The following is a 13,559-nucleotide window of genomic DNA, read 5'->3' on the forward strand; positions in this document are numbered from 1 at the left end:
CAGTAAGCAAACTGTAAACAGAGGACGCTCATATATGACGTGATGCCTTTTTAGTCGCGTACGGTGATGTTTGAGGACCTAAAACTCTGTTTGACCGAGTGCACACGCAAACACGAAAACAGAGTTTTCATAGATCTCCGCTTTAGCCAAAGTTTTTAGAAATGATCGTTTTCTGTGATAAAATCTCCATTTTTGTGTAAATGAAAGGCCAAACCGCATGAATATATGCGTTTTCCGCTGGCGTAAACAGGGTCTCAGACTACTCCCTCTTTGTGTCTCCTCCTCCTGTGTGATTGCCAGCCCCACCCTGATTGTTTGCACCTGTGCCTGCCTTCCCCTCTGTATTTTAGTCAATTATGTGTCAATTATTGGTTTGAGCCACCAGTGTGTTTTCTTTGTGTCTCGACCAGCTTTTGTGCCTCCGGATTCTAAAACCTTTACCTGTGTGACTGACTACCCGTGTACCAAACCTTTCTTCAAAAAAAGCTTTGGTTTTTTCACCCGACTACGTTCTCCTGTGTCTGCATTTGAGTCCTGTCTCTTGTGGTTCCCAGTCCTAACAGAACAAACTGGCCACATATGGAGTCAGCGGAGTCTTTGTGAGCCGCCCTTCAGTTTTAGGGTGTGAGACTACAACACTGCTTCCTGATCTGAACTCTGGGTTGTCATAGATGCCAATGATCTACGAAGGCCACATTCTTTGCTGGACAACACCTTGACACCCAGCGTTGCAATGATGACATGTGGCTACTGAATGCGGGGTTATTTGTGGTTCCCTGAGTCTTAAAAAGTAGGTTGGGTGCAAGCGCCTTCAGTTAGCGAGCTTCTGTTCTGTGGAACCAGCTTCCACTTTCAGTCCGGGGGGAACCTCATTTAAGAATAGACTTATGACTTTCCTCTTTGACAGCGCTCATAGTTAGGGCTGGCTTAGGTCAGCCCTGCTCCAGCCCCTAGATATGCTGGTATAGGCCTAGACTGCTGGGGGGCATCTTAGAATACACTGAGCACTTCTCTTCTCCTTCTAGATAAATTGTTCTTTATTCAATGCACATTACTAACTCTACTGTGCTTCCTCGTTTAAAGTTTCCATGGATCGTGGCTGTCTGGAACCGGTCCTGCCTTATGCGATGGATCGTGGCTGTGTCTGTATTTGTGATTTTAGGCTATATAAAATAGACTGAATTGAATTAAATATGTGACCTATTCTGCGGTATTGCTTTCTTATGCCTGTATTGTTTGATTCGGAGACTACTGAGAACATAAATCGATATAATAATAATAATTGAATAGTATTTCTGACCAGTGAGGTTGTGTCAAAAGCCAAAATAAAGTGTGTTTGTGTGTCTTTTGTATTTGTTATGTAACACATGTTTATTCTTGATATCACTGTGTCTATATAGAGGACTCAAACCTAATGTGCATGCCTGGGTGTGCGTGTTTCTATTTGTATTTTGAGATGCGCGTGTGTGTGTGTGTGTGTGTGTGTGTGTGTGTGTGTGTGTGCTGACTGGTATCGCCATCTCGCCACAGAGCAGGAAGTGGGCCAGTGGGGGATTATATGGCTACGGCGTTGCTTCCTTACCCTCCCTTTGGGCCATATGATGGTGTGCATGTGATCATCAACCAGCCTCTGCTGCCATGCGCTGCAGCAGTCAAGTCCAAAGATATGACATCATCAGCTTGAGGTAACATATTTGTGTGTATATGGGTTAACGCAATGGGTCACCTCTTACACCCAAAAAATTGGTACGAGCAAAGCAACTGAAAACCAATTAGCTTAAAAGTAACATTGATAAGCTCGAGCAGAAGCTTTACTGAGATGACATGAATTCAAAATGAAGCAGAGAATAAAATGGCAAAAAACACTTGCTGGCCCTTGAAATGCCCAGTAGTAGGTCGGCTTGGAAAGGCTCGGGACGAAAGTTGCGCGCTGGCTCCGGTCGCGTGCTTTAGAGCGCCTGTGCCCGGACCTCGCCACTTGCCGGGGCCGTGGATTATGTGTTTGCTGTGAATTCTCTCCCTGCCGCTGCCGGGAAGGGACAAATATCCTCTTGGGGATAAATAAAGTATATATCTATCTGTCATGGGGCGGAGCGGACTGTATGAGTGTGTCGGTCTGTGACACTTTCTTTTTTTTTCCCCCGGTCCCCCCGTGACGTGTACTATACAGCACTCATTGAATGCCTTCCTCTAAAATCATGGCCCGCCACTGATAAATATGTGTGTGTGTGTGTGTGTGTGTGTGTGTATATATGTGTATACATATATATATATATATATATATATATATATATATATATATATATATATATATATATATATATATATATTAAGGCAGAAACATTACTAGCAACACTACTTCATAAAGTTTGGTTTTTCATGGTTGTGGTTAAAAAAAAACTATGTTGCGTAAGCCCCGTACATATAGCCTACGTAATAGGCTATACACTGACACAAAATGTTATGTCCATTGTCATTATTACTGTGGCATGTCATTTTCACACATTAGGTGCCTGCACCACACAATATGCTGTTAAGACTTTGTTGTCATTTCACATATTTCAGTGAGATTAGGCACCAGTGTCAGCACGTCAATTTCTTTTTTGGGTAGGGCCATCCAATCAATTTCATGATTCAATGCTAAAAAGGTATCAAACACGCATTACTACTGCAGTTCAATATTTAACCTTTATTCCAACACTGACATAATAAGGACATATTATTCATACAATTCAGTATATATATATATATATATATATATATATATATATATATATATATATATATATATATATATATATATATATATATATATATGAAGAAACCAGTATGTTTTTTCTGACAGATTATTTATGAAGGAACTTTGCTCTTCTATCCTTTGCCTGTCCTGAGTGGCAAACCTCTCAATGACCTTCTAATTGAAGTCAGGCATGTTCCTGCATAGCCATGTAAAGCATAGCCAGAGCATTAAGGCAATCATGTGTCATGGTGTTTCTCAGGAAGGACTTGATCATTTTCAAAGTAGAGAAACACCTCTCGGATTCAGCTATTGTCAGGAGTGTGGTGATAAGAATCCTGAGAAGACTGCCTGGGTGATGGGGAACCCACTCCTTGGCTTGCATCAGAATGTTGTCACATACCTGTAAATAAGATTAATCAACTTTTAATCAAGCTATTTTGATAAAAGTGATTCTGATTGAATACATGCTTAAAGTCACATATTTCAAAAATACAATGTATGTATAATCTTACAAATAACTTTAGATGATGGGAAATTATAAATAGATCATCAAAGTGTATCAGACAATCAGTTACCAGCTTGTTCTCACCTTTTCAGAAAACAATCGACTATGTTATTGAATATTTGAGTACTTCTGTAATTAGCATGTGCTGTGCATAAACACCCACATAATATATGTATGAGTGTATAAAGTATTTAATTTGACAACTACATCACAACTTACCTCTGTAGCCAGCTTCTGTTGTTGTTCTGCAGGTCCCAACATCCTGCGTTTTTTGGGCTGCTGCTGCAGGTCAGATCCACTGTCCCCAAACAGAAACAAAATGGAGGCCCTGCACTCCGCCAGTGGCTCCCCTTATTACAGCAGCCCTGTTGTAATCTTGGGCAATAAGTTTGTCTGTTTAAGAGTATGGTGCTCAGCCTGTCTATAAGCGCTGTAGCGATGGTATCCACGGACGCTATCTGGATAGTGATGTACTCGAAAAGGCGCTCTTGTGGGTTACCGTTAGCGTCAATGTAGCGCGAGCACCAGCCTGCAGTGGGTGGAAATGTCCTTCACCTGAATGGTGATAAAATCAGCGTCCTTTACTTCCTCCAGAATGTAATCCCTTATAGCCGACAGCATGCAGTCCAACATGTCCACATGTGCCCTTTCATGCCGTTCTGTTGTCTTATGCTGAATTCAGGAGGTTGATTTGGGCTCAGTTGTTTCACCTATTGTTTCTCCGCCTAAGTTATTCTCTCAAACGGGTCTTGGAGGAGACACTTGATCTAGTTAGGGTTGAGTCTTCTTGAGTCTTTTAGCGCTCATGCTTGATGACAATGTTCCATTGTCATGTCACTAAAATGGCGCTGCGAGAGACGCCAAGACGAGAACATAGGAGACGAGAAAACGTAAAATGAGAATAAGATACTAGCCCTGACGAGCTTGAGAGACGTGAACACGCACCATGGGGCCAGATGAGATTGGCCCCTCCATGGATGTTTTTTAGGGCGCTGAATGGATAAATTGTATGTAACTCATTTATATTGTTAATCAGTAATTAGCTAAATTGCTTATTAGACCTGTCTTTATTAGACCAGATGGACTTGACCCCAGCACGTGCATGGCGCAGCAGAGATGGGCACGGGGGCAGCTGAGAGATGCACGGGCAGAGAGGACATGCAGAAAAAAGCACATATTTTCCACAAATACCCAATTTACAAATATTGCTGGGTATATTCCATAGCCAAAAAACACAAATATTGACAATTTGTATAATGTATGAATATTATTATGTTTTTTATAATTAATAATATTATAAATATATATTTTTCGGGGCGGTTCAAGGTGGGTGGGGCCAGGCTCTGTAGCCCCCTTTTGGCCGGCCGCCACTGTTAGGCACACTGTGTTGGGTTTATGGCATATAGATGTATTGACTGGTTGACACCGCTTTCATCAATCCCATTAACAAAGACAGCAGCAAACAAGCTCTGATAAACTCACTACCGAGTACAAAACACTAATCAGGTAAAGTCAGAGACTGGCAGGTAAAGGAAGTGGACCATCTAGCAGCATTGTCTCAGAGGTGGTATGGACGGACAGACAGGAGCTGTTTCGCAACTTATGAGTTATGGCAACAACTTGTTTTACTATAACAAGCAAGAAACGATGAGCCAGGTACTTTACCTCCTTAAGACAGCCCATGAAGTTGTTGCTGACTGGAGATCCAGGAAGGTCTGCAGTGCTGGGGCTTCCGCCCACATAGAAAAAGTCATCAGAGCCCAACATGGTGTAGTCCTCCTGGGTGTAACCCGTGGTGGTCAGAATCCCATCCACGGATATTGTCACCTGACAGAGAGAAATTAACAGCAAGCAGTGAGTGTATCAATGTGTTTTTCTTGGATTTTCAGGATTAAAGATGGTCTTCTGTTTGAGAACTCGCTTGGGTCTGTGTAAATTATAAATCTTAGACCTGGTGATGTGTTTACATGTTATGGACCAGACATGACAGATGAGAAGAAAATCTGACAGTCCATTTTCTTCATTTTTGATGTCAGTTAGTGGGCACTATTTGTAAAAGTTGAAACTTTTGATGTATACAAAACGTGAGTAACATGTCAACATAAAGATGTAAACTAATTAAATTAAATTTAGGCCTAGACACTCATTAACATTAACATTAATTTTCTTCTTCATTTAGCTCTAATAATGCACAAACTATGTACTACTAATATTGTTCTCATTGACCCCTTTTGTGTGTAAATATGTGAGGGGGTAATAAATCTAATAAAGATAACATAAGTAGTATGCAGAAGCAGACCAAAAACACACAAACCAACAGGAAGGAGGAAGGAGTTAGTTTCAAGCCAAACAAAACGTAATGCAAACATGCAGACATGACTGGCAGAGGACACACCCACACTGCAGGACTTTCGTCACAAAGTAAAAACCTCCAAGCATCAGTTTACTTGCGAGACAAAAAGGGGGCGTGGCTTATCACAGTTAAAAGAGCGATCTTTTCCGCTATAGACTATGGAAGATGTAACCACTAGTTCTGCTTTATACTTGTTGTGGAAGTCACAAAAACATCGGAACATCAAACACCCTTGTGTTTGGGTTCATAACATCATCTGTACCCGCACACAGCTCGGTAAATTTCACTGACTCCTCCAGGAACTGCGTCTGGCTTATCGCCGTAAAACTAGTTACCGTTTCCGCCATCCACCATAGGTCATAATAGTATCCACAACAGCGTCTAAATGACGGCTGCTATCAGCGCTACTTCAGGCGGAGCAGCAGCAGTTTGATTCAACAATGGAAGGACGGCAGTGATGACGGGCGGAGCTTCTCAACACTGATTGGCTGACGCAACTTTGTGTCACGTGATTTTTGCGCGGGAGTTAGGATATTTCTACTCAGCGTCAAACGCTCTGTTTGCCTCGTGTCAAATGCACTGCCGGTCAGCAGAAAAAAACGCTCAAATTCGCGTTGCGTTCGCTATGAACACGGCATAAACTGCTGCATCACACCATCACGCCTACATAAGCGTCCAGCCTGGACAATTGGACTGTGCGATTCTACTACAGCCAGAGGGATGTTCTCAGTAGCCACTACATCTACATCACAGAGGAGGAACAACGTCGTCCCTCTCTGCAATCAACTATGGACTGGCAAGCAGAGTATATATAATCATGCAGTTAGCAGATTAGAGGCAGTTGATCTCAGGTCAGGAGATGACTTACTCTGTTAGATTGTGCGTAGACTTCAGAGTAATTATGTTAATTTGATTTAATTACTCAAATTTGTTACTTTTGCTTGATCTTGTTACCTATGTTAATTCTTGTTTTTTACCCAATTTACCTACTTTCCCATCTTGATGCGTACCCTGGTACCTTCACAGATTGTAATACGCTTCCTAATTTCACAACCTAAACACAACAATATCTAATGAAACAGTTTCAGTAAAACCCTAGAGGAGCATATGTTATGTGTGACTAAAAAAAGAGGATGAAAATAAAAGGGAAAGCACAAAAGCAATCAGGAGAATGACAGGACAAGAAAAGTAAAACAATCATGAAAGCTGGGGAATACCATTGTTTTTTGTGGGAGAATGGTATTTTGATGTACCAAAGTCCAAGAAGATGAAAAGGAAAAGTACAGAGCAAACTAAAAAATTATAATAGTAATGATATCTACCATACAATGGAGTGTGTTTACCATAGCGCGTCCAATGCCTGTTCGCTTTTTTAAAAAGGTGAGGTGGGTAAGAAACAAATTTACACAGTTGACCAGTGGGTTTGTTAATACATTAAAGTAAAACAAATGAAAACCAAATAATGAAAAGTGAGTGAGTTTGTACACATGTTAGTAAAAACAATGGTTCATGTCATTCTGGAATTTTCTACTTACTTATAGTCAATGGTAGAGGTTAACAGGTGGAAACAGAGACAAAACATTGAAAGGATTTGAAAAGCATCCAGATTTGTGGTCTGTCTACATTCCAAGGTTCTACCATGTGTGCTGTCTTTCTCAAAAGTATTTAAAAAGATATGTATGTAGAAAGGTCCATACCTATTAAGGCATGTTCAATGAAATTTGTAGCGGATAAAATTAAATCAACTATTCTGTATTTTGTACAAAAAATGCTTATATTACAAAGCTGTTCTTCTCAACAACAGCTGGGCTTGATAGTGCAGCATTTTGCTCACATATGACAATGTGAACAATTATTTGGGTGCACCATTGCAAGTGACTAAATTCTGAGACCTGGTTTATACAATCTTATCTTTAAAACAGTCAACTTGCATCCAGTTAATGCTCTAAAGCTGCTCTGTGAATAGGTTGATGATTCCTGAAATGATATGACATATACCTACTTACCTACCTACCTGTCTACTTACCTACCTAGCTGTCTACCTGCCTACCTTCTTGTCTAATTACCTACTTACCTGCCTACCAACCTGTCAACCTACTTACCAACTAATCAAATGTCAAGAAGATGATGAGTTCAAGAAAGTTTTGCTCAACCATCCCTGTGCCTTACCTGCCGGAGGTTGCGGGTCACTTTGACATCATGCCACGAGTTGTCGTTGAACTTCCCATTGACTGGCTCCACGATGGCCTCAAAGGCTCCGGAGCCCAGATTAATAACGAGGGAGACACCGCCGTCCTTCAGTGCCAGATTGACGTAGTCAGCTGACTTGCCGGTGTGGAGGATAAGGCCGTTGCGCTGCCACGTTTTAAAGGAGAGCGTAATCTCATCGCTGCTGCTTTGGATGGGGTTCTGGGAGAGATCGTAGCAGAAGTACTCTGAGCCACGGAAAGTGGCCACATTCTCTTCCCTGGCTGGGGTAAGAAGAGAAAAGAGGAAAGGACAGATTTAAATAAAGCCCATGTTTAGCAGTAAAAACACAGCAGTTTGGATTTGAATATTTTCCTCAAGATCATAGCTTCAATAAAATGCTCGAACCAGAACTTTGTAGCATATTGATGAAAGTCCAGAGCTCTGTACTACAAGGGGAGATGAACATACTGAGGATATCTTTTGGTTATTTTGCTTCACTATCTTTAACCACAATTCTACTATACAGTCATATGAGCTGGTTATCTGGAGAATGAGGAAAAGTCTCTGTCTCTCTCCACCAGCAGCTGAAGTTCGTCCGGTTTGTTACACAGTGAGCAGACGTTGAAGAAAAATATGAAAGAAAAAAAAGAGAAAAGCGTGGTTGACTTTAACTTGACTGACTAACGAGTTTCATGACTCGTGACTGATTGAAATACCCACAATTGCTGCTTTTGTATACAAGGAGACCAAATGCCATATTCACAGGGAAGTGGTGAAAGAAAGAGGAATGGACCCAGCTGAGCTGAGGGATAACACAGAGAAATGGTCCAGTCAGGAGTCGTTATCCGTGAGATCATCTTCAATTAACTTACTGTTGTTAAAGACTGTGGGCTCAGTCACAATACAATCCATCAGCCGACACGGCATTACGAGTGCAGCTTTACACCCCTCAACTCCTCCCTTCCTCCTCCACACTAAAACGAGCGGGGCGGGGGAAATTAAACAATATGGTTACTGCTTTCATCTCTTTAACACATATCTTCAGCATCATTTCCCTAAAGTAGTCTCATCCAACACAACATAGATCACTGGTGATGATGATGAGGAGGAGGAGGAAAAAGAGAATATGCTACATTGTGTTCCCAAGAATTGTTTCGCCCGGTAATGACCATCAAATGGGCTCTGCCGTGTTTGCCTCGAATATTGACGTCCCTGAGGCATCGAGCCTGTAAAACCTTACAAAATTGTGAGGCGTAGTCCAGCTCGCTGCAACATAAATCTCCTGCACTGAAACACCCTTGAACAAGACCAATGAAGTGGCCTACTGCTTGTGGAATGAGGCTTCAAACCTTAGGGGGGCTGCAAACCCCAACAACTATAGGCTAGAGATATGGCCTCTACAATCTAGTGGGATAGCCTCTGGCGGGACTATGGCTTGCCTTTGTGAGGAGTGGCCCAGGACACAGCTGATCTGCTTTCCTGAAACCTGGGGATCAACTAAAATACACAAGCAGTGCTCACACCAGACATACAAGCCTTTGCTCCTCTGAGGAGGAAAATGGAGATGGGTGAACACCTGAGAGCACCACTATGGGTGGTCTGTACACTGACTCCACCGTCTTGGGCACAAAGGCTGGGTTGGGCCACTAGCAGACTGTGGCCCTGGAGCAAACTGCAAGCAGGATGTGCACTTTGAATGGTGTCAATGAGCTCGTTCAGGCAGGCCTGCTACATTCATGATTAACCTCTCACAAGCTTTAGGTGAGAGTGGTAGATCTCCTTGCCGGCCTGGGAAAGAAGATCCATTGCATTTGGGGAAAGGCCACAGTTCGTCCGTCTGAAGCTGTATTATTTCTAGAGTCCGGGAGATCAGGATGAGAGGGGGAAATGCATAGAGCAGCACGTTTGGCAAGCACATCTATCCTCAGAGCATTGTTGTAGAAAAAAAGTGGATAATGAGCATTTTCTCGTGAGGCGAAGAGAACTACGTCTGCTTGGCCGTATTTCTGCCAGACTTGCTTCACCAACTGTGGGTGAAGAATCAACTTCAAGAATCAAGAATCAAGGGTTTCCTCAGGACATAAGATCTGCACCCCTGTTCAACACGCCTGTAACATGGGTTGCTAGAAGGGACAGGAGCCTGGTGCTGCTCCACACGATTAACTTACGAGCCAACCTGTGCAACTGTAGTGAGCGAGTGCCACCTTGGCAGTTGATGTACGCCACCACAGTGGTGTTTTCTGTTTTGAAACCATAAATGGTAAGGGACCTACGTTTGCACAACCCCTTTCGATTACTCTGATCACTCAAAGCGCTTCACACTACATTCACTCACACATCCATACACTGATCGCACTTTATTACAGTATCTGTATATTAGTTAATTCTAGGCAATAATGCCAATCAACAAACTTAATAGCAGTATTAAATTTAGACATAATGTCTCCGCCAATGTGCTTGTGTATCTTTATCTGTAAAGTATTTCATTTGCTGGATTAGCCAATAACAGATTCTTTTTTCTGTGGCGGCAATACCTACAGTACATCTTTGAGGTTTGCTGGCAAAAAGCAACCACTAATTTTGTAGTAGTACACTTTAAGATATGTAAACTTAAACAACGTACTGGACATGTAGTCAGTATGATGCACGTCATCCTTGTAATAAAGAACAATGTAGTATACAACAGTTGCAAAATGTGTTCTATTGCTATATTATATATAAATCGTAAGGCCTATAAAAGGCAATAATAGAAATTAACTTGCTCACACTCACTGTTTCAATGTGTTCCCTATGAGCTCAGCTACAAATAGTGAACACAAACTCAAATTCCCATAATTTCAATTATGAAGATAATAAGCGCAAACCATGAGAATTACTTATTTTCAGAGAGTTGATCCTAAAACAATATGTTATCTGATGAAATCTGATGAATGGTAAATGGACTGTACTTGCAAAGATCTTTTCTCGTCTTTTGACCACTCACAGTGCTTTAACACAACATGTCCCATCGTTCAAACACCGTAGGCATAGCTACGGGAGCAATTTGGGTCTTGCCCTCTGATTGAAGGATGACCCTGCTCACCACTGAGTCACAGTCGCCCCACAAATGAAATGTATGCACTTGAGTTTCATGGATTGTGTAATCAAGAAAGATTATGCTGAAAAGGTTCTACTAACACTAGGGATGGCAAGGTACATATTTAATCATGCTGGGTCGTGGTCTATGCCTACTACTCATTATATTAATCATTTCTGTCATATTATTCATTGAATGTGCTGTAACTCTGTTACATTGGTAATTCTGGTCACATGACATCTATTACTTTTGTCGATCAGGGGAGAGATCCTCCTCTTTTGCTGTCTTTCAGGTTATTTTTTTTAAATTTGTTGTCTTCTCCTACATGTTCATCCTTTGTTCTGTCCAAAGCTGCCGATAACAGCGGGTACAAATCTGACGAACAAGTGAGCAAAACAGTCAAAAACAACTTTCATGTTGATGACTCCCTCAAATAATCTACCAAAGAACAGGACACCTGTGAAGATATCAAATAATTCTGTTCTCACGGTGGAATCAAGCTAAATAAATGGATCAGCCACAACCATACTGTATTGCTTCAATTACTGGTGAACACAAGGCAAAACAGATCAAAGAACTTGGCCTGAAACAAAAGAGGCTTCGTCTGGAAAGAGCACTCCGAATTTAATGGAACATTAAAAAGGACACATTCACTCTCATGCTGTGGTCATATCGAACGCGGCGCGGATTTGACACGCGACCAGACTCCATGCAAAGTCAATGCAAAGACGCGATAGGTTGCAAAAAAGCATTTTTTTTGTGGGACGGCGTATTAGATGCGTTTGATGCGGCGCAAACAGCACGTTTAAGGTGGGCCGAACAGAGCATTTGACGCGGAACAAATTTGCGTGAGTTCAAATATCCCAACTCCACAAAACCGTGTGATGCAAAGTTGCGTCAGCCAATCAGCGTTGAGATGCTGCGCCCGTCATCACCGCCGTCCTGCCGTTGCTAAATCAAACTGCTGCCGGTCAACCCTGAAGTAGCGCTGATATTGTAGTGGCCATCATTCAGACGCTGTTGAGGGACTACGGATGATATTATGAACCCAGATACGATGGAGTTTGACGTTGTGACGTTTGTGGAATTTACACAACAAGTATAAAGCAGAACTAATGGTTATTTCCATGGTGGATGGTGAAAATGGTAACGTAACACCAGACGCAGTTCCTGACTCGGTGAAATTCACCAAGCTGTGTGCGCTACGTTATGAACCCAAACATGAGGACGTTTGATGTTCCCGATGTTTTTGTGACTACAGTATAAAGCAGAACTAGTGGTTATTTCTTCCATAGTTGAAAGCGGAAAAGATCGCTCTTTTCATTGAGAGAAGCCATGCCTCCTTTAACGTACGTAAACTAACACGGTAAACGCGTGTGAACAGAGCATCAGAGTTGCTGTTTGGGACAAATCCGTCACAGGGGGTAATGAAGGTTTTCTATCTGCTCTGTCTATGACCCCTTAGGAATTCTATCTCTATTTATCCAGAAGGCCTAGCAAATCCTCCAAGGTCTCTGCAAAGTAAAGTGTGGATGGAATGATCATTCCAGATGTGTAAGTGACAGCGTGAAAGAAATGTATCTCTGATGTGGAGCAACTGTCTGAATTCCAGATCAAGAAATGCTTGGGCAAGTTAAGATTACCAAATTGCATAATTTCTGCGACACCAATAAAAAAAGACTATGGCAGTGTGAATAAGGTAAGCACAGCTGGTAAAGTTTATATTGCATTTGTTCTATGGAAATCCAAGGCAACACAACTAAAACAGATAAACATTCTGAGGTTAAAGCGTGCCTATGCAACTGTCTCAGCCAGAATGGATACATTCTTGAGGTTGGAATTAGAAACTTAACTCGTGCCTTTAGTGTTTTGGACAATCTGTCCTCAAGTATATCAGACATTAAGGAATAATATACCGAATTGATCTATGAGCTATCATACAAATACTAGTAGAGGTTCATCTGCTCAAAGGAAAAATCCATCTGACGAGGCATTAATCCAGTTGACAAGGCATCAACAAGATGGTTTTAAGGACCATAACTTATGGCTGTACCAGAAATGTAAAGGCAAAAGATGCATCATGATCTCAAGTCCATCTTGAGTCCATCTCTCGAAGATGCTGAGGTAAAGAAGGAAGTCAGCAAAATGACATACATGCCTCGACATTCTTAATCACTCGCTATTTTCAAAACAGCACAACTCATATATTTAATAGATATAATAGATTAATAGGTAGTGGATAGACTAGACAACGTCTTTAAAGCTAGACCCTCACCTCAACAAGGACATCATGGAGCAAGACTGAACCACACGGCTATGCTAATGGTACAAAAAATCCAATCATCTTACCCAAACAACCCCATTTCTCACAATTGTTCCAGCAAGAGATCCATCAGCAGGTCAGTCACCCGGGAAGAAGCTACCAGCTCTCCAGACAGATAAAAATGATTCCTATTTTGGGACATTTTGAACCTCTCCAGTTCATTGCGCTGTGAATTTGGTTTGATTTCTATAGATCAAGAAAAACCTATTGTAGATGTGGCAGCGATGGAAGCTTTTGGGTTCAGTTCTGGTCTCATAGCTAATATTCAGTTCTTGTACAGTGACATGAAAGGTATTCTCAAGATTAATGAGGGTTTAAGTGCTTCCTTTAAAATTCACAGGTGAATCAGACAGAGCCGCTTCTTATCTGGCA

General features: G+C 41.7%; 1 protein-coding gene across 9 annotated transcripts in view; it reads right to left on the bottom strand.

Annotated features, from left to right (window-relative positions):
* Positions 1–13,559, bottom strand: part of nrxn3a (neurexin 3a) — a 125,299-nt gene that overhangs the window by 59,120 nt on the left and 52,620 nt on the right. For all 9 annotated transcript variants that reach the window (XR_011079371.1, XR_011079370.1, XR_011079368.1 and 6 more), the window contains exons 6-7: positions 7,768–8,069; positions 4,911–5,072 (exon numbers count right to left, since the gene is read on the bottom strand). Coding sequence is in view for 5 of the 9 variants with exons in the window: in XM_068595467.1 (XP_068451568.1) it covers positions 4,911–5,072; positions 7,768–8,069 (464 nt within the window). In the remaining 4 variants the exon portion in view is untranslated. The remainder of the gene's footprint in view (positions 1–4,910; positions 5,073–7,767; positions 8,070–13,559) is intronic.

The sequence above is a fragment of the Clinocottus analis genome, unplaced genomic scaffold, assembly GCF_023055335.1.
Source record: "Clinocottus analis isolate CAN_PGR_092001 unplaced genomic scaffold, fCliAna1.0.p SCAF_30, whole genome shotgun sequence".
NCBI lineage: Eukaryota > Metazoa > Chordata > Actinopteri > Perciformes > Cottidae > Clinocottus > Clinocottus analis.